Source organism: Bos indicus, chromosome 14, assembly GCF_029378745.1.
Source record: "Bos indicus isolate NIAB-ARS_2022 breed Sahiwal x Tharparkar chromosome 14, NIAB-ARS_B.indTharparkar_mat_pri_1.0, whole genome shotgun sequence".
Lineage (NCBI taxonomy): Eukaryota > Metazoa > Chordata > Mammalia > Artiodactyla > Bovidae > Bos > Bos indicus.
Window position 1 is genome coordinate 65,836,570 of NC_091773.1, and position 22,575 is coordinate 65,859,144.

General features: G+C 37.1%; 1 protein-coding gene across 2 annotated transcripts in view; it reads left to right on the forward strand.

The window, feature by feature from the left end:
* The window catches only part of STK3 (serine/threonine kinase 3), a 308,668-nt gene that overhangs the window by 50,747 nt on the left and 235,346 nt on the right, over positions 1–22,575 (forward strand). For both annotated transcript variants that reach the window (XM_019973823.2, XM_019973824.2), the window contains exon 4: positions 10,765–10,879. In XM_019973823.2, coding sequence (XP_019829382.2) covers positions 10,765–10,879 — 115 coding nt within the window. The remainder of the gene's footprint in view (positions 1–10,764; positions 10,880–22,575) is intronic.

Sequence of the window (22,575 nt, forward strand, 5' to 3'; positions counted from 1 at the left end):
GGAAATGGTGGGAGCAGGCATTACATTTTAGCTACTACTTACTTAGTGTTAATGCAGATGTGTTATTGAGAATTGGTATAAAAATGATTTGGATGAAAACAGTATAAATTGAAAAATGCCCACATAAAATAGTAGAATTTCAGCTAGAGAAAATGAGATTTGTAGTTTTGAAACTGATATATTTTCTTAAGTCTATGCAGCTATTTGGGCATTTGGCAAATTGTCTTGCTTTCTACACTGTAAAAAGAGACCAGAGGATGTTTTAAATTTTTTGTTCATTTTAGTGCATACTCAACATGTATTCAGTACAGCTTTTTGGTATAAATATTTAGGGGAACCCATCTGCATTGTTTATGGCTGAATCTTTTGTCTAGTCCAGTGCTTGCTTGACACAGAATAGGTATTTAGTAAGTATTTGTTGAATGTGTAAATCATCGAACGTTGGTGCTTGACTAAACCTCTGTAGGTATATTTTCGAGTTTTTCCTATGTATTCTTCTCTAAGGATGTGCTTCTAGGGGTATTTTCCTCAAACAGTGAAGAATCAAGCAGAGTGGGAAATTTAGCTCTTCTTTTTATCTTTTTCTCTATATTGGAGCTCATTCTAAAATTTTATATAAGGTTCTGGTGCTAAAGCATAATTAAGAACTATTTTACAGGAATAGAAAATGAGATCTAGAGATTTTACATGGATTGTCCTAGATCACAGCTAATGACTAGGATGATATGAGGAATGATATTTGCTGACTGCAGGGCGATTGCTGAAGAAAGCAATATCTATACAAAGATTACAACAGTTCAAAGTAAAGTACTCATTCTCAAGGCAAGGCTAGAGATGGAGGCAAGAGCTGGTCAGCAGTACTTTTGAATACCATGTGCCCAGGTAACGTGGATACAAGGGATACAAGGGAACCACAAACCTCTACACTTGTGGTACTTAACTCTCTAGGGAAGGAACTTCTCATGTCTAAACCAGGAGAAATGTGTTGTTAACGCATGCATTAGGGCACACAATTATTCACCTAATTTATTCTATATATATGTTGTTGTTGTTGTTTAGTTGCTAAGTTGTATCTGACTCTTGGTAAAACCCCATGGACTGTAGTTCACCAAGCTACTCTGTCCATGGAATTTTCCAGGCAAGAATACTGGAGTGGGTTACCATTTCCTCCTCCAGAGGATCTTCCTGTCCCAGGGATCAAACCTGCGTCTCCTGCATTGGCAGGCAGATTCTTTACCACTGACCACTGGGGAAGCCCTTCTTTGTAAATGTACACATTTATATAAAATACAAATTCAGTATATATATTATGTAAATAAATTTATTCACCTAATATATATCGAGTGCCTACTCCTGAGGGCAGCCCTTCTGTGCTGTGCACGAGAGGTATAACAATGAATGAACCAGACTTTGGAAGGACTGTCACTCAGATGGACTAGGCAGATGAATGGATAGGCTGTTTCAATGTAGTGTGTTAAGAGCTCTGATGGGGTAAACATAGAGAACATACTATATTGGTTGGAACCCATGTAAGGCCTCACTATTGGAAATTTAGGGAAAAAGGATGACTTAGATTTACTGGGCAAAGAGGGAGAAGTGATCCATGTGGTAGAAATAGCACGTTTCTAGCTTGTCTGCTCAGAGTCTTCTTCCAGAGCAGCTCCTGTCCCATCTGTTTTATTTGCTGATGCTTCTGGGTCAGATTGTGTTTGAACAGTGTTGCTGATTAAAAAAAAAAAAAAAAAATTGACATACACCATATTGAAGGATTTGTGATTAACTTTGGCAGTTTTTACCAGCTCATGTATATGATTTCATATTTTGGGTGGACCAGGAAACCAGTTGCTATGGTTTAGATTTATTTTGGAAAAAATTCCGTTTTCATAGGAGAGCATTCACATTGCCTTTGTGAAAACACTGTATTACCCCTATTAATTTAGAACACTGTGAAGATTGTAGAAGGGTGTTGAGGAAACTTACATAATGAAAAACAGCCATTTCTTAGGATTTTAATTGTCACATGCTCATAATGAGAACATTAAAAGTATGTTTTAGAAAATATTTGCAAAAGACTTATCTGATAAAGGAATGTTATCCAAACTATACAAAGAATTAAAGAAACTCAACTTGCAAATAACCCAATTAAAAAATTAACCAAACGCCTTAATGGACATCTCACCAGAGAAGATATACAGATGGCAAATAAAGATATGAAAAGATGCCCCACATTCCATGTCGTCAAAGAAATACAAATTAAAATGAGATACCACTGTACACCTGTTAGAATGCCCCAAATCCAGAAGACTGACAGCACCAAAAGCTGGTGAGATTGTGGAGCTGAAGGAACTTCTTTTCATTGCTGGTGGAAATGCAAAATAATATTGCCAGTTTAGAAGTCAGTTTGACAGTTTTATTCTGAAACTAAACATTCTTTTAACCATATTATCCAGCAGTCTTGCTCCTTTGAACCAGCCAAGATGTCCTTCAGCAGGTAAATGGGTAATCTGTGATATATGTCCAGACAATGGAATATTATTCAGTTGCGCTAGTGGTAAAGAGCCCGCCTGACAGTGCAGGAGACGTGAGATGTGGGTTTGATCCCTGGGTCGGGAAGATCACCTGGAAGAAAGTATGGCAACTCACTCCAGTATTTTGCCTGGAGGTTACAGTCCATGGGGTTGCAAAGAGAAGGGAACGACTGAAGTAACTTAGCACACACAAAAGGAAATGAGCTATCAAGCTATGAAGATACACAGAGGAAGTTTGGGTATTACTGGTGAAAGAGGATGATCTGAAAAGGCTACATATTGTATGATTTCAACCATATGACAGCCAGGCAGAAAACCCCTATAGAGACAGAGAAAAGATTGGTGGTTGCCTGGGGTTAGGATGGTGGAGGGAGGGAATGATTAGGTGGAGCTGTGAAATAACTCTGTATGGTGCTGAAACGGTGTATACAGCTGAAACCCAAAGAACGTACAATACCGTGAATGAATCCTAATGTAAAATATGGACTTTGGTTGACAGTGATGTGTGTCAATGTAGATTTTTCGGTTGTAACAAATGTCCCACGCTGGTAGGGGATGTTGATAATTGGGAAGCTATATGTGTTGTGGGAGGCAGGCAGTATATAAGAAATCTCTTTACATTTCACTCAGTTTTGCTGTCAATCTAATCTAAACCTGTTATAAGAAAAATACCTTTAACAAAACATGATTTTCTTCAATTAAGTTGAAATTCAAGTTAATATACAAATTTAATTACCTTTTAGACAGGAAACATTAACATTTGAATCTCTGTAAGAAGGTTAAATATAATGATCAGTCCAAATATAATAACGTGTACCACAAGTAGTGTCTATGTAAGGAACAAATAGGTAAGGAAAGTTTTCTATTTTTTCCCCCCTCTGGTTTTTCTTGTTTTTTTCCCCCTCATTTTTTTTTTTTTAAAAACACTACTTCTATTTTGAGTTGTAATAACAGAGAAAGACCATTAGGACAAGAGTTTGGGGGTTTCTGAAATGAAGACAGAGGAATGGCAAGGATTGGTACGTTAGGCATGAGATGAGAGGAAGCCAAGAAAGCAAAAAGAAAAAGGAGCGTGCTGTGTAGTTTCACTGGGCTGAAAGTGTTCAATGGGGAGAGGAAGTGAATGGGACAGGAGAGTGAGAGGCAGGGGCTGGCACTGGAGAAAGGAGTAGGCTGCCTCCTGGGTCCCCCAGTTGTCAAGGCATCGAGTTTCACTTTTGCTTCCAGGTGTATGCTGTAATTTCACTTGCATCTTCCTTGTCCCTCCAACCACTGGAGTTTTCAAAGTCATATTTAACTATTGTATTTGACCATGTCAAGAATACACAGAATTTCTGGGTTCTCATATGTCCTGTAAGTCCATACGGTGGCTTAGTCAAGATTCTTAGGCGTTATGGCCAAACTAAAACTTTGTGTGTTGCTTAAAATGGTAAGTAACACTGAGCTAGTGTTTTGAAGGAAGCTCTCTTTGCTTCCTCTCCAGCCTTTGATAATCAATGTGTGGTTTAAAAGAAAGACGTCAGTATATCTAAATAATTGTACAGTTAGCTAACTTGCCCACGGCTTTGACTCTGTCACCTTTGACCTCTGGCAGTCTTGCACTGGATACTTCTGCTTCAGTGCTATTTGATTGTATTATTTTCTCGCATAAACTCTTCATGGGTTCCCCGTTGCCTGGACTGCCTTTTCTTGTTTGTCACTAGCCTAAAGTCTACCAATTTTTCTCCCTAGCATCTTCCACAAGACTCTATATGTTGTTCAGTGAATGTTTGTTGATTATGTTTAAAATGATAATGAATGAGTGATGAATGAATGACATTTATGTCTGTGGAAACAGACTGAGTTAAAGTCCTAGGTCTTGAACTCTCTGAGCTGATTTGTGTCTGTGTTTGTAATTTTTCAAAGTGCTGGCTTGAAGTTTTAATCTTTAATTTGTCAATCTTAAATTTATACTTAGTGTGCAGTTGAAAGGAGACACAGTGGATAAAATGCAGTAGAAACCTTGCTTATTGTCTTCTAACTTACCATTATAGATTATCATCAAATTGGTATTGTGTATCTGTGGTGACCTAAATGGGAAGGAAATCCATAAAAGAGGGGATATATGTATATGTGTAGCTGATTCACTTTGATGGGTAGCAGAAACTAACACGACGTTGTTTAGTTGCTAAGTCGTGTACAACTCTTTTGTGACCCCATAGACTGTAACCCACCAGGCTCCTGTGTCCATGGAATTTCCAAGGCAAGAACACTGGAGTGGATTGCCATTTCCTTCTCCAACACAACACTGTAAAACAGCTATAATCCAATAAAATAAAAAAGAATTGCATTGAGTGGACCTTGAAAATCTTTCTTTGTTTTCTATTTCTTCTACTCCCACTCCCAAGCCACCATCTGTTTTTTAAAATGTAGGTTTTATTATTATTCAGTTATGATGAGACTAGCATATCCAGAGATAGATTTTTATACACATAGATCCAAGAAGGATAGGGGTGAGAGAGGGAGGACCCATGGGGGGAAACACCACAATCAGTCAGGAGGCAGATGGAAAGAGAGGGAAATGTGGGCAAGACCCTTTATTGTGGTCTCTGTGGGAAGGAATGGGTGATCTGAATAAACGGGTTTATTATTATTCAGTTGCTAAGTTGTGTCTGACTCTTTGTGACCTCATGGACTGCAGCACACCAGACTTTCCTGTCTTTCATCATCTCCCAGAGTTTGCTCAGGCTCATGTCCTTTGAGTCAGTAATGCCATCCAACCATCTCATCCTCTGTTGTCCCCTTCTCCTCCTGCCCTCAATCTTTCCCAGCATCAGGGTCTTTTCCAGTGAGTCCGTTCTTCTCATCAGGTGGCCAAAGTGTTGGAGCTTCAGCTTCAGCATCAGTCCTTCCAATGAATATTCAGGGTTGGTTTTCTTTAGGATTGACTGGTTTGATCTCCTTGTAGTCCAAGGGACTCTCAAGAGTCTTCTCCAGCACTGCAGTTCAAAAGCATCTATTCTTTGGTGCTCAGCCTTCTTTATGGTCCAGCTCTCACATCCATACATGACTACTGAAAAACCACAGCTTTGACTATACGGATCTTTGTTAGCAAAGTGATATCTCTGCTTTTTAATATGCTGTCTAGGTTTGTCATAGCTTTTCTTCCAAGGAACAAGTGTTTTTTAATTTCACGGCTGCAGTCACTGTCTGTAGTGATTTTGGAACCCAAGGAAATAAAGTCTGTCTCTGTTTCCAGTTTTTCTCCATCTATTTGTCATGAAGTGATGGGACCAGATGCCATAATCTTAGTTTTCTGAGTGTTGAGTTTTAAGCCAGCTTTTTCACTCTCCTCTTTGACCTTCATCAACAGGCTCTTTAGTTCCTCCTCTCTTTCTGCCATTAGAGTCGTATCATCTGCATGACTGAGGTTGTTGATATTTCTGATATTTCTCCTGGCATTCTTGATTCCAGTTTGTGATTCATAGAGCCTGGCATTTCCCATGATGTACTCTGCATATAAGTTAAATAAGCAGGGTGACAATATACAGCCTTGACGTACTGCTTTGCCGTTTTTGAGCTAGTCTGTTGTTCCCTGTCTGGTTCTAACTGTTGCTTCTTGTCCTGCATACAGGTTTCTCAGGAGGCGGGTAAAGTGGTCTGGTATTCTCATCTCTGTAAGAATATTCCACAGTTGGTTGTGATCCACACAGTCAAAGGCTTTAATATAGTCAATGAAGCAGAAGTAGATGCTTTTCTGGAATCCCCTTGCTTTTTCTAAGACCCATCAGATGTTGGCAATTTGATATCTGGTTCCTCTGCCTTTTCGTAAATCCAGCTTGTGTATTTGGAAGTTCTTGGTTCACATAGTGTTGAAGCCTAGCTTGAAGGATTTTGAGCATAATCTTGCTAGTGTGTTAAATGAGGGTAATTGTGGGGTAGTTTGAACATTCTTTGGCATTGCCCTTCTTTGGGATTGGATGAAAACTGACCTTTTCCAGTCCTATGGCCATTGCTGAGTTTTCCAAATTTGCTGGCATCTTGAGTGCAGCACTTTCATAGCATCATCTTTTAGGATTTGAAATAGGTCAGCTGGAATTCTATCACCTCCACTCGCTTTATTCGTGGTAATGCTTTCTGAGGCATTCTGAATCCAAGATGGTTGAGTAGAAGGATGTGGGCTCATCTTCTCCTGGGAGAACAGTGGAATCCAACAAATAGGTTTAGGGTTGGCTGGACTGAATAATTTCATTATGCTGGAGGCTGTCCCTAGTTGTCTGGTATATGGCCCTAGGGTGATTAGGGCTGGGGAGTGGTAGCCCTGGAGGTGGTTGAGAGAATGTACTCCAGATTAGCTTGTTTGCATATGTAAGATCTGCTCACAGTAATTACCCAGCCTGAGAGGAACAGTGGAGGCATTGTCAGTAGGTCCCGGATGTCACCCTGGCACAAATACAGAAAATAAAATGATACGCTTAATACAGTGTCTGGCAACAGAAAATTCTAACTGGTCTACCCATGTGCATGTGTACTTTCCTACAGTTCAGCTTTCAAACAACAGCCAGAGGAATCTTAAAAGTATAAATCGTAAGTGTAAAAAGAAAGTATAAATTAGATCGTGTCTTTCCTCTGCTTAAAATTCTTCTCTTGTGTATCTGTTGAGGCCCAGCTTCCTTTCTTTGGTTTTGAGGCCCTTCATCATTAGCTCCTACCTCCGTCTGTGTTCTGCTTTATTTTTCAATCACTTTATTCTAGGTACACTGATCCCTCGACAATAATTTGCTCCTTTTCTCCTCAGGGTCTTTGTACAGACAGTTTTTGGTACCAGAATGCTCTTTATAACTGATTAACTTCTAGCTAACCTTTGACACCAGCTTAAATGTTATTACTTTAGGGAGGACTGAATTAGGTCCCTTCTATTAATTTTTTTGGGATTGTTAATTTGTTTACCTATTCATTGCTTTTGTGTGAGTAATATAAGAAGGGAGGTATTGGGGATAAAACAGAAAGCAAGGATGACCATTATTACATATAAACTTTGGAGTTTAAGCATTTCTTTTCTTTTCCAAATGTTATTTATAATCCACAGGCATGAATGGAGGGAGAATATTTTGTTAAAAGCTTACCCATGTCTACTTGCAAAGTTTTTCATATATTTCAGTGCTTCCCAAGGCAGGGGCTACCATGGAAAGTGTGTGAAAGTGAAAGTCACTCAGTCGTGTCTGACTCTTTGCAACCCCATGAACTATACAGTCCATGGAATTCTCCAGGCCAGAATACTGGACTGGGTATACATTCTCTTCTCAAGAGGATCTTCCCAATTGAACCCAGGTCTCCTGCATTGCAGGCAGATTCTTTACCAGCTGAACCACCAGGGAAGCCCTCATATTACTTATAAGTGAGCAGTTATGAAGGATCAAGGGCTCAGACTCTCCTCTAGCAGCTTCCTTTGCACTATTCTGTTCTTTCATATGAACTAGGGACAGTTTCGGAGAAGGCAGTGGCACCCCACTCCAGTACTCTTGCCTGGAAAATCCCATGGACAGAGGAGCCTGGTAGGCTGCAGTCCATGGGGTCACTAAGAGTCAGGCACGACTGAGTGACTTCACTTTCATTTTTCACTTTCATGCATTGGAGAAGGAAATGGCAACCCACTCCAGTGTTCTTGTCTGGAGAATCCCAGGGACAGAGGAGCCTAGTAGGCTGCCATCTATGGGGTCACACAGAGTCGGACACGACTGAAGCGACTTAGCAGCAGCAGGGACAGTTTTACTAGCAGAAATAGTGAATGCGAAATAAAGTCTCATCCAGTTCGTCTCATAGCACTCCTCTTCTTACCACAGTTAGTAATCATATTTATTTGTTGGTTTGCTTCTGGAATACCTGAGTATCTCAGGCTACTTTGTGCCGTAGGAGGGGCAGAATTGTGTCTGTCTGGTTTATGTGGTCTGATGCTTGGCTTGAGTTGAGGGTCAGTGAATGAATGCTGAGATGAATGATAAAAACTGGATTTGAGTATGTGTCCCAGGTTAAAATTATTGAGGCCAATTTTAATGTAGAATTGTTGGACTTTGGTCCATCTAACCGACTGTGTATTGGAATGGGCCACTTGAAGAGAATTTTACCTTTCCCCAAAGGTGTTGCCTTGACTCATCCCTCAAGAGATGGAGCTGCCGTTTTAGGTTTCTGCCCAGTTTAGAATCTCTAATTTTTGTAGGAGCTGTCAATCCTACCCTTAGAGTTGCTGATTTCTTAGTGTAGATTGCAAGATAAAATATATATTTTCTGTGTGCTTTTCAGTGAACATAATCTTGAATGCATTGCTAAGTTAACACTTTTCAAGATTTTGAAAAAGAAAATTAATATTTAAAGAAGTTCTCTGAAGGATACACCATCTATCTTCTGGAGTGAAGCTTGACTGTGGGTGTATATCAAAGTCACCTGTAGAGGTTTTAAGAGCCCTATTTAGTTAGAGGCTCTAAGGTATGGGACCTGGGTCACAGGTGATTCTGGTGTACAGCCAGGTATAAGAGCAGTACTTCGTATGCAAGTTTCTACACAGGCAGTCATACCCCAAGGAAGCGTTGTCAAGAATGCTTTTTTATGTTTCCTATCAGTTAAAGTTCTGGCTCTATAGTGTAGATTCATTTGTAAAGAAGTACTTTTAAATGTTTTAGTGAATATTTATGAACTCTTGGTAATACTTCCCAGTCCCTCCACCTAGCAAAGTTGAGTGTTGTCTGCAAATTTAAGGTGTGAGATGGGGAGCAATGAGAGATGTGGGTAGAGAGGTAGACTCTGAAAGGTCTTGTATGTGTTGTGAAGCAGTTCTTTTTCCCTTTGGTAATGGAGAGTCATTGGAGGTTTTTTAAAATCAGGAAGGCAACATGGTTAGCTTTGACTTTTGTTTTAAAGGAAAGTTACCTGTCAGTTATATGGAACATAGATTAAAATGGGGGAAAAAACTACAAGGAGACCAAAGTAAGCCTGTGCAAGAGGGAATGAGGAGCAATAGGGATAAAACGGGACTGAATTCTAGCCCTGTAGGTGCCTGTTTCAGTTTAAGCTCCAACCAGTCAGCTCTACCCTTGACTTCAAGACAGCTAAAATCACAAAGGCTTTATTGAGAAGTCTTTCCCTGACCGAATTCTCTTAATCTGTTCTTTTGGTAGTTTTTTAATGTCATATTTTATAGTACTTTCCATTCTCTATTGCTCTGTTTTGCTTGTTTGATTCCTGTGTCTTATCTTACACTGATGCCACTTTTCATGATAGCTGCTTCTCTGTGGAAATAGCTGTTGAACAAGTTGTCCTCTAAACATGTCATTCTTGGTTTTTTCCCCTTCTGTTTTTGTGCCTTTGCTCATGGTCTTTCTCTTTTCCAAATGTTCTTATTTCTCTTCTACACCCATATCTTGAAGTTTTAATGTTTTTTTCCCCCCATAATTCAAATCCCACCATTTCTGCAAAGTCCTCTAGTGTGATTCTTCCATGGTCTCTTCCACCTTGGGCTCTTAGAGTATTTAAGCTGTGTACTCCTTTATGCTTCCTTATATAGTTTCATCTTTTTATTTAGTCTGTGAATGTTGATATTCTGCCTTTTTGAGTTGGACAGGATATTTTACACATCACTGTACATAGCATATCCTTAATAATGTGATGGTCATTTGCCCCATTTTAAGTCTTCCTAAAAGCAACTTGGCTACATAGTTTATTCTACTCTAAAAAACCTAAGACCTCATCTCAGAAATATTTTAAATTGTCAGTAACTTTAATTATATGAATTTAAAGCAAAAAAAATTATTATTATTTTTCTCTAGGATTTTAAAGGTCAAAATAAAAGAGAATTTAAAAGATTTGGGGGGCCTTACTGAAATACAAAGTTGAGTGTTAATATTTGGATATAAAATCCTTTAAAGACTTATGTTTAAAATGCTTTAATTAAAGTAAAATATTTTCATTTGTTCCTTATGTTAAATAGTGTGTCCTTTGCCAAAACAAAGCTTTATTTTCTTGGGAATCACTCAGAACATTTGGACCTCCTCTGGTTTGTAATCCTGTTAAATTTCATCTGTGAATTAAAGCCTAATTATACATAGTCGGTACCTTACATAGAGACAATGCCATGTATAATGGTTTACTCATTAAGTTTACTTATTGAAACATTATGAAATGCTGAAAATACTTTGCATTGGTATTAAGAAATAATTTTCTTTGAGAATTAACTGAACTTAATTGTCTATATATTTTTCTTTAGCCCATATGTTGTAAAGTACTATGGCAGTTACTTTAAGAACACAGACCTCTGGATTGTTATGGAGTACTGTGGAGCTGGCTCTGTCTCAGACATAATTAGATTACGAAACAAAACAGTAAGTATTTTAAAATTGTTTTGCCAATCTCATTTCTAAAGATTCATATTTTAGAAGCTGACTATACAGTGTTTTGTTACAAGGAAAATATTAGTGTGAAGAAAGAAAAGACTTCACAGTGTAAAAGGATCTAGTATGAGGTGTGAGAATTAGTCACAGATCTTTGTGTGGCAAATACAGGAGTCATATGATTGTTTAATTCATTTATTAGGATAATTCTTGGTTTAGTCACCGAGAAACCACCATGGCACTCCTCTTCTTCATTTGGAATCAGTGTTGCATGTTCTTTTTTAACTTGAGTTCAGTAAGTTATGGCTAGAATTTTATTTTTGTAATATTTATGGTGTTTCTTTATCATAAGTTTTTTTGTATTATAACCTATGGTTGATAAACAGTTGAAGTATTATGTGTCTGAATCTTAAAAATAACTGAAGAACAATTTTTGTCTTATTTCCCCAAATATCTCAGGATGTTTGAAATTAATAGAGTTCAATTATAATTTTTTTTTCTGGTAAATTCAGCTTAGTGAGAATGTGTTATTTAATGATAAATTTTATGGCTATGTTTTAACCCTAAGTAAAAGAGCTATTTACAAAATTGTTTACTTTAGCCTAGCAATGCACCTAGTTAACTTGGATAATTTACAAGACCAAAGTGACCTTTTTAAAATCTGCGAATGACTAAGAATAATAAATCAGTGAAATAATTTGTAATTCTGTAAAACAGTATCCCAGTAACTACATGTCATTATTACATGTTGTCAGACATGTTTCAGTAAAATACATTCGGAAAAATACTTAACTACTTGAGTCAATTTGTGGTTAACCAGAATCATTTTAAAGTTTGATTGGGGAAGTATGTTGTAAGTTTATCCTACTAATTTTTTTTTTCTGTTACAGAAAATAAAGTAAATAGGTTTTCTTTTAAACGAAGTGAAACAGAAGTTAAAATAATCCCTGTTTTGACAGAATGGATTAAGTGATTTGTGACATTCTAATTATATATTTTAGAATTTCTATGGTGCTTAACTAACATTTATGTAAATCAGATGACTCCTGAATGGCAGAACAATGCTTTAATTGAAAATAATTATACTCCAGTTAGGGAAGTGTTTTAAAACCATTTCAGGGCTAAACTCAGTGCATTTGGTATTTAAAGTTACCGGGTAGAAATACGGAGTAATACTGTATGAAACGGAATATCTATTTATTCTAAATATTAATGTTACCATTTTGAGTCCATAGGAAGAATACAGCCTTTTATGTATTCTAAGTATACAAAAATACTTTATTTCTGTGGTTAATAAATAGAAACCATGAAGGTATACTATAGTTCTAAAAGGTAGATTTGGATGGGATAATTATTCTCAGGTATCTCCTTCACCAATTATCAAAGGAAGGATTTTACCCTATTTGCCCTTCTTTTTAGAAGGCAGATTCCACCTAACATGTTTGGAGATCATACATTTGAAATAGTCTAATTATTATTCTCACAAGTTGGTTTTCCTTGGGCCTGGGGAAGTATGGAAGGGTCTGATTCCCAAACACAAAAAGGAATCCAGAACTGCATGAGATGGCTCAGGAGCTGTACATATGTTCTTTCTGGGTATTGCCTTGATAGCAGCTCTTGTTAAATCTCAAAAATGTTCTGCTTTTTTATGCTACTTATGCTACTTTTCCTTCATTTATGTATTATTTTAAAAAAGTACCATTGTTATGAAGGCTGGCAGTGTGAGGGATAGTTATCATCCTGTTTAATATTTGATTTTTTTTAGGAATGTTCACTGGAAGGATAATCTTGATTGTTTGAATTTCAGAGGCATGGCTTTCAAAAAACGTGACAAGTGAAACAGTTGTCCTCGACCTGTTAATACTCACTCCAGTCTTTTCCTAAGAGTACAGAAAATTTTCTTTTAGGCTTTATATGCTGTTTGGGTTTTTGTTACATGCTTTGTTGTTTCTTGTAATTCTGTGTACATTTTAAACAGCACAAGGCTGTTTAAATAATAATAATTCTTATTTTTGATGGTGTTTAAATTTATACTTTTTTTGCTCTTTATTCTTTTTTTGCATTTCTCAGTTGCCTGAACAGTGTTCTTTAGTGTTTCCTTATGATGGTAATAAAATCGCTCTCGTTTTTTTGTTTTTTCTTGTATGAAAATGTTATCTCACTTAACTTTTGAATGATATATTTGCTGGGTAAAGAATTCTAGGTTGGCAATTTCTTTTACATTTTTTATTTATTTTAAGAGGATTGACTCTCAGAAAACCACCTAAATAATACCCTTTGTGTAGAATTATTCTTGTCTTTGAAAGAAATCTCATTAGTGATGAACTGTTCTTGATTTTGAAAATCAAAATAGAACTGAGTTCTATTGCTATCTTTTTTTTTTTTTTTTTTGTATTGAAGTATAGCTGATTAACAATGCTGTGATAGTTCCAGGGGAACAGGTGAACAGCAAAGGGATTCAGCCATTTTCCCCCAAGCCCCCCTCCACTCCACATAACACTGAGCAGACTTCTATATGCTATATGGTAGATCCTTGTTGGTTATCCATTTTAAATATAGCAGTATGTACATGCCCATTCCAAACTCCCCAGCTGTCCCTTCCCTGACCCTTCTCCCGCCAGCAACCAGAAGCCTGTTCTCCAAGTCTGTGAGTCTGTTTCTGTTTCACTAGTAAGTTCATTTGTATTTCTTTTTATATTCCACGTGTAAGAGATGTCATAGGTGCTGTTGTTTTTTTGATCAAATAGTTCTTTAAAAATTAAAGATAGAGAAAAAATCTGATGAAGTTACTTCAGCTTCACAGTAAGAATGGGTTCCAAGAATAAAGGCTGGGTTCGTGTTTTAGTGTTTTGGTATATGCTTTTGCCTCATCTGCTCTCCCACCTTTGAGTGTTTCTCCTTACCCCTAGTCTTTGCCTAGTGAGTTTGCATCCATGAAGGACTAGCTCAGTTATCACCTCTTCTTTGAAGCTTTCTTCTATTTGGTAATTGGTTGACTAGTGAATTAGTTAAGTATTTATTGCATATTCACTCTTACATAAGAGCGCAATAAATTCTAGCTGCCATTATTTTATAATTTTTACTGTTATTATCTTACATATTTTGACTGCTGGGTAGACTAAGCATCTTGTCATTTGTGTATTGACTCTCTTACTTATTTTTAGTGCTTGTCCTTTGCATTTTATTATTATTGTTGGTAGTGGTGTTTTCTTACATCGCAGGCTTGCTTGACAGTTTGCTAATAGTTTTATGAGTATTTCACATGTCATTTTAAAAGTCAAAAAACCAGTTATCTTATTGTCAGCATAGATATTAAAGAAAGAATTTCAAAATCTTTCAAAATCTTTTAGAAATTTAACTTCTAAAATCTCTTTTAGAGGTTTTATGCCCTGACATTTTCTTTGGGAAATACCTGCTGCTGTTGCTGCTGCTAAGTCATTTCAGTTGTGTCCAACCCTGTGCGACCCCACAGACGGCAGCCCACCAGGCTCCCCCATCCCTGGGATTCTCCAGGCAAGAACACTGCTGTGGGTTATCATTTCCTTCTCCAATGCATGAAAGTGAAAAGTGAAAGTGAAGTCGCTCAGTCGTATCTGACCCTCAGTGACCCCATGGACTTGCAGCCTACCAGGCTCCTCTGTCCATGGGATTTTCCAGGCAAGAGTACTGGAGTGGGGTGCCATTGCCTTCTCCGTTGGGAAATACCTAGGAAAAGATAAAAACATAGAATTAAATTTGAGGGTTAATTAGAGCTCTCAGTGGTTAAACTGAGCCTGAGTAGCAGAGTTTGGGATTGGATTGTTGGCAGTTGAGCCAATAACGAATGGTAGTTCGGGTAATGGTGGTAGTACTAGAGGGAGAATGAAGGTGAAACTTTCTTATATTTCAGTGGGTGATAAAAGTTTGAGTCTTCTGGTTGCATTTAGAGTAGAAATCACTATTTGGTTAGTATTTATTGAATCTTTTGGTTTGTAAGTTAATACTATATATAAGTTAAACTATAATAAGTATATGTAAGTTAAACTCCTGATTCTGTGATCAAACTCACAACACACAACTCATGTCCTGGTATTATGTATCTTTAATAAGTGACTTTTTAAAAAAATAATATTTAAAACTAGAGTTTGTTGAAACCTATGTGTAGATAACTTTTCTGTGGCTATCCTGTACTTGGAAATCACATTTAATTATTAGTCAGCTTTTAGTCTTTAGGAGAAAAGGTTTAGCAGTTGCTTTCCCCTACTGTAAGCCTCTCAGGGGCAGAAATTTTTATATGTTCATCGTGAAACTATTACAAGTGCCTAGAATAGCTACTGGCATCTAGCAACCTTGATAAATGTTTGTTGAACTGAAATAGGAACAATTCCATGACTGCTTCTTCTGTGAATATAGACAATCTAACTCATCTATTTAGTGTTGTATTTTTGTAGGTAAATTGTAATTTTCATAGCTACTACTATTAAGTATTAATGATGTGGGTTATTGAACAGATATGATCATATACCAAAGTATATGTGCTTATCAGTAACCTATGAAAGTGTGAAATAACAGGATCTGTTGTGTTAGTTCCCTGATTTTTATAGAAGTTATATTTATGTAAATTAAATTTTTTGCTTATTTTTGCAAGTGTATATCCCAATAACTCAAACCATATGCCTTTTGTTGTTATTACTGGAAGTTAATGTAATCATTTCAGGTGTTTTTTTTTTAGTGTTTTCAAGTTTAAAAAGAATAAAAAGTCCAGTAATTATGGGAATAAATACACAGAATATTTATGGCAATAATTTTGAAGGTTTTCTTGTGAGGACATTTTAAAAACCAATATATTTTATGTTAAATGCATTTAGCCTCTGAACATTTATGCATTTCAAGTATTTATGCATTTATGCAAAGTAAAAATAGTTCTGTGAAATTGAAGCTTTTTAAAGATAGATTATATATTTGATGAGAGGCTTTCAAAATGATCTTTACAAAATTATTAAGCTATGCCGTGACATATGGAAGAAATAGAGTCTACATCTTAGACGTTTATTGTGTATTTGGAAATGTTCTAAGAAAAGGCCTAGGGTTGGTCTCTCCCACTCTGACTCAGCTTTTTATTTGACCACTTATTTTAATTCAACCTAGCACTTTGGATTTTAGTTTTGGTTCTTCCAGAAACTAGTTTTATAATCTGGATCTTCAGCTTCCTCATCTATTAAATAATGATTAGCATTGGTACAGTGCTTTGCATTTTACTTGGCAGTTTTATTTACATTTTGGTTGAATGGAAAGGTTCAAAATACATTTATTGATCTAGGCCTGGTGCTGTGCGTTAGAGGTACAAATAATTCTTAAGAAATGTTGCTGCTGTTGCATTGTTTGCAGACTGGTTAAGGTAATGCATATGTAAAAAGCTAAATTTGATTCTGTAAAGAGTTGGAGTTCTTTAGGGAAAGTACAAGACAAGCCCTTAGCCTAACATTCAAGTTCAGTGAAAGCTTCATAGGAGAGAGAACCGTTTAACATGATCTTGGAAGAGGACTCATCTGTCATTGGAGTCAGGCTTCACAAGGGCAGGGTCTTGTCTTCTTTGCTGACTGTTCTGTCCCGCTCCTCGGACAGTGCCTGATGTGTAGGGTGCTGAGTAAATATTTGTTGTTGTGTAAGTGAATGAATGAATGACTCAGAGAAGAGAGGGCAAAGGACATCTTGGAAGAGGAAACAATTTTACACTAGAATTATATTTTCATCTTTAAAAGTCCAGTGTCATATTCCTTGATCAGCTGAAGGAAAATGTTCCCAGCATCTTGTTTAAATGGGTTTACTTTCCTCACACTTAATTGCTCAAAATCATTGTCATGTGTTAGTTTGATGGATCTATGCTAGGATCATGATTTTTTGTTTTCTCTTTTTTTTTCTTTTCATGTTGGAAGAAGTAGCATATGCTATCTTTATCATTTCACTAATGTTTTCTAGCTTCTTACTCATTTTATCTAGTTCCTGGAGTTTATTTGATTCTTCTTTGAGAAAACATTCTTTGGGTCTTCCTGATTTCTTGTTCTAATGTGGACTCATTGCTTTTTAGGTCTGCTGTACAGCTGCAGTCCTGGGATTTCTTTTCACTGGACTCCTGGGTTAGTGTCACCATTTTCTTGTGTATTTCCTATTTCCTTGGCTTTTCACTCTTATTCTGTGTTTTTCCTCAGCTATCTTCTTCAGGGTACAAAATTAACAGATCAACTTGTTGAGTCCTTCTGTGTCTGAAAATGCTTTTATTTTGCTTTCAAACTTGATTGATAGTAGCCTATGTAGAATTTTACATTGAAACTAAGTTTCTCTCAGTGCTCTGGTAGCTTTCCTGTATTATCTTCTAGCAGCTAGTGTTGCTAATGTTCTAGATAGCTAATGCCTGTCAGAGGCTTATTCATTTGTAGGTTTCCTCCCACCTCACAACTTTTTAGACTTTTTTCTTTATTCTGATGTCTCTGATGTTGAATAAGGATCAAGATATTTCATGAGGATGTGCCTAAGTATGAGTCCTTTTTAGTTCCTTTCAGATAAAAACTTCTGTCTTTCTTTAGCTTTGGAAAAATTTCTTTGATAATTTCTCCCCTATTTTATTCATTGGATGGTGAAAACGCCTGAATTTTATTCTTTTTTTTTCCTCCCAGGTTTTCTGTCTCCTTTTGTTTTTTTTTCCTACTTTAATTTTCTGACTCTTCTAACTGAACTTTTTATTTCAGTAGTTATATTTTAATTTACAAGAACTCTTTTGTTTTTGGTTATTTTTTTTTTGCAACATCTTGATGCTTGAGACATGGATATATGATCTTTTCTAATCACTCTAAGAAAAATAAGTTTTGAAAAAAGTTGTTTTCTGTTTCTTGAATCATCTCTATTTCTGCTGAGGTTATTGCTTCACTTGTTTGATCCTGGTCTTCCCCATGGCAGGATGACCGCTAGAAAGGCTGACTAGCTCTCATTGGAAACATTGGGGTGATGCTTTTTGCCTGGCAGGTATAGTGTTAAGATGAACTGGCTGGTATCTGGCTTGAGGAGGAAGTGCCTGCAGAGGTGGTTTGTTCAGTTTCTTTAGCCATTCCCCTCCCCTGCCTTTTCTGGGGCCTGGGGATGAATACCAGGATGCATGTAATCTCTGTATAAAGTAGGCATGAGGAGCTCACTCTTGTTCTCTTTTCTTCTTTTCACTTCCTGGGGAAAAGCTAGCCTACCTTTTCCACCTTTTCCACATCTCTTCCCACTCCTGCCCTCTCTACCCAGCGGTTCTAACTTGGAACCCCCTTGGTGTTTACTTGGTTATCACCCCTTCCTTGCCTGCTCTTGCCTGTGAACTCTTCATAGAAATGCTTCCAAATGTATTATACTCTCCTGTGCTGATTCTTTTATCAGTTTATTTATTAAATTTTTTTCTATCAGTTTCATGGGAATTTAGAAGGAGGAAAGACAGAGAACTAAACAAATTGCAAATTCAGGTTGGTTTTGAACCTGAATCAGTGGTATGTTCTTTTCCCTTCCTACCCACCTCCCTGTCGATACTTTCATACCCTTAGGTGTTTAAAGTAATACAGCTACTTTGAGGAGTACAATTTGATGCTGTGTTGTCAAGTTGAATACGAAAGCGCCATGGGATCCATCCAGTGTTTCTCCTCTTCCATCTGTACCTTAAGAGAAACTCTAACACGATTGAATGGTGAGAAATGTCCCAGAATGTTGTCACAACAAGAAATTAGGAGCAAACTTAAATGTTGATGAGCACTAGACCCTGGACTAGAGAATTGCTGTTGTTCTTTCAGCCTCCATAGTTTTGCAGCCCTTTGGTGAAGGCAAGCCGAGAGTAGCATTCTGCTTGAAACCTTTTAGAGCACCCGCACCACAATGTGCAGATGAAAATGATGTTAAAATACCAAGTGAAGTTTGTGTCTTAAAACACAAGTCCAGTTTGGTATATGAGAAATTTTTTTAGTGTCTGCTTCTACCAGAATGAACTCTATTTTTGTGATTGGGTGGGAGTGGGGGAGGGGGCATTGAGGGAACACAGAATAATGGAGAGGAAGTTCCAGACTGAAGAAGCAGTTCCTAAGTTGTCAATATGTGTATTTTTGTGGTGGACTTGTTTTAATGGCAGTGATTGGGAACGTCAGGTTTACTTAGGCATTACTTGAGAAGTGTGAAGGACACATTGAGACCATTCTTTTTGGTAGATTCTGACTGTTAGTGTTATGGCAGTGATTCCCAACTCCAGTGACAGACATTTGATAGGTATTTTGAGAACCATTGCTGTAATACTGGTATGTGCCGGGCATATTATATAGACTGTTGCATTTAATCCTCATGTAAGGACTGAACAACTGTGTAAGGTAAGAACAGTTATTAACCCCATTTTTCCAGACAAGCAACTGAATCATAGAGTGGTAAAATAGATTAGAGGGAAAGAAAAGTTTGAAATTGAAGCCGACTGCTGGAATCGAACTGTAAAAGTTAAGAGCGTAGAGTGGAGAGCCAGACTGTCTTGAATTGTGGCTCTGCTACATACTGGTTGTGTGAACTTAGGCAAGTTCCTTAACTTTTCTGTGACTCATTTTTTCCATTTGCTAAATAGGGTGAGAATACCACCCTACTTCATTGAATTGTGTTGAAGATTATACATTTGTAAAGTGCTAGAAACAGTCCCTGGTACATAAAAAGTCCTATATGTATTTGCATTGATATTGTCATCATTGTCCTGCCTTCTTACTTATATGGATGGAAATGTCTTTGCATTGTGAACATTAATCAGATGATGTGTTTGAGAATAATACAGGAGACTGTGGAAACCAAGTACAGAATCTTAGCATTCACCATTGGTACCTTGAATTATTTTCAAGAGCGGTACATAAGCTCCATGAGATAGAGCTTACATTTTTAGGTACAGTGAAAGTTTGTTTAATAGAATCAGACAGTGGCTATTCAGAATATACTGGAGTATTTTATTTTAGTGCCCTTAAAATTAATGCCTTGTACATAATAGTCTTTTTGATATATGTTTGCATTTTAAAAATATATATTCTGCCTTGTTCATTATGTACTGTTTCAAACTTTTTTTTCCCTTAGTGAAGGCATACCAATTTCTTACTGATTTAAGGTTTAATACTTGGAGCCTCAAAGTTTGGTAGTGTTTCATCATTAATAATAGACGTCTTTTTGAGATGTGTGGATTTCTGTTCCATAAAGTTCTTTTTAGGGTTTATGTTTGCCTGTGTTATTGGACTAATTCATGTTTGACTTTCCTAATCACTTTGTTGCATGTTCCCTCTTTGTGTAATAGATACTAGTTCATACGGGCTTTACAACTCCATATATATTGAGTGCTTTTCTGTTGTCTTCTGATCTCTTTTTCAGGAATCTTTTCATGTGGGAAAGGATTTTAAAATGTCTGCCCACTGACCATTTTCACAGTAGAGTATCAGTTCTCTTTCTCTTCAGATCAAGGGATTATAAGCAGCGAGTATATATGTATATTTACATATGGTGTAAGTAGTGAAAGCTTTCATTTTGAATCACTAGTTGTGGGACTTTGTGATAGATTATTAATTTTTTTTTTTTTTTGCCAGACATCTGCAATCCAGATTTCATGAAAGAAAACCTCTCTCTGCCTTTTTGTATATAATAATGGCTAAAATATTCTAGTTATGTTTTCTAATGTACATACTTTGTATTGAGCAGATTTGTGTTTTTCTGGAAGAATCCCATAAATTTTTTATCGTTTAAAACCTTGGCTATTTTATACCCTCAACACTCCCGTTTTTGGGTGGGATGAGATAGAGTGGTGAGGGGTGGAAGGGAGTTACTGAGTTGCTGTGTTGTTTTTTCCAGTGTTTTCCTCATGTTGAATACCTAACAGCCCCATTAAATGTATGTATTATTTTCCTCAAGAAAGAAGGAGTAAGAGGGGGAGAAATTTTGATTGTAAAGCAGTTGGAATCTGAAGCTTCATGGATGTTCAGATAAAGCCTTACATGTAAGCTTAAGAATTATGTTTAAAATTTAGGTATTTTAGAAATTGCTACTTAATTCCTTAAGTTTCTTGCAAGAGGCTTTGGTCACCATTGTGTATTGATGTAACATGTATGTCATAAAAACTAATAATGCTGAAACATTTGGAGAGCTCTATAAAATGAGATATCTAAATGCAGTGTTAATTTGGAGTAAACATGTATTGGCTGGGGCAGGTGGTACTCAGAAAAATGAAGGCAAAAAGGAGACTTTGCCTTCATGTTCCTTTTAAAAGACTTATTTGTTCTACTTTTCCCACCCTCAGTTATTGTAGCCCTTTTGTTTGGGGGCAGAAAATAGAAATCAGCTTCAGAGATTTCATACTGTTAAATGTCTGGAGTAACCTATAGCAGTTCTAGAGTTGGTCAATGGTTTGTGCTTTGTACAAACCTCTTTTCCAGGAACCTCCCCACTTTTTTGGTATCTACTTGAAATTTACTACATCGGTTTCAGCTCTTGGTTATAAATTATAGAAACCTCACCTCAAACTGGCTTGAGTCAAGAAGGGAATTTATTTACTCACATAACTAAAAATCTTTGCAGAGCAGGTTTCATGCATGGCTTGATTCAGAGTGAAAGGAATTACTTAGACTTGTCTCTTTGTTCTAATACCTCTGTATTGATTCTGCTCTCAGACTCTTGCCTCGTGGCAAGACGGCTGCTCAGTTATACCTTTCTAGTTGAAATCCAGCAGTCTTGTACCTCACTGCTTCTGAATGGGTCATGTGCCTTTCTCTGTGGCCATTGGAATGTGATGCAGTAATTGGATTAGATCTAGGACATGTGTCTGACCTAGAGTAGGGATGGAATTGACTGCTAGAAATGCGTGGTCTGAAGGTGGGGAAATAGTGATTCCCTCAAGGGAAATGAGGGTATGTTAGCAGGAGAACGGTGAATGAATGTTAGAATGACAAAAATAACAGGGATTTCTATGTATTTATCAAACCTAAAATCAAAACTAAATGTACCAAGAATAAAACACACACACACCCACACACACACACCCACACCCCCTTCTAAAATAACTTCCAGAATAAATGTTAAGTGTTACAGGAGGTATCTGGTGAAATTCAGGGTTAAAACTACGGGGTCCTCAACCTTTTCTCCCCTTTGTCACAGTAAAGTGCAGTTAAGAGACAGCTGGGATGATGTATCTCAAGGAGCCTGCTTCTGCTGGGTCAGCAATAAGTGTTCGCTCTAAGAATTCATGTAAGTGTGCTTTTCAGGATTACAGATCCATGGTTTCATTTAGACCATGGTGACCTGACCCTGGTTTTAGTTCTGGTGTCCATGGCCCCTTCTCCTGACAAGGATTTTCTCACCCTAAACAGGTACTGCTGTTCAGTTCTGTGCTAGAACCTTAGGAGAGTGAATCCTTTTGTGTGGAAAGTGATTCTTGCTCCTTATTTGGTGTCTCCTGTAGAGTGAGATTGAGTTCTAAGTTATTTCACACATGCTTCTTAAAAGTTCCAAGCCACAGCCTTAAAATGACCATGCAGTGTAGGATCAGACCCAGAGCGTTTTTTATAGCAATCATGTGCCACATCTTAACTCTGATTAAATACGTTGTACACATCACACTCCATGACATCTTTTCTAAATCTTTTGATTGTATTATAAACACTTTTCTTTATGATCTTTCCACATTACAG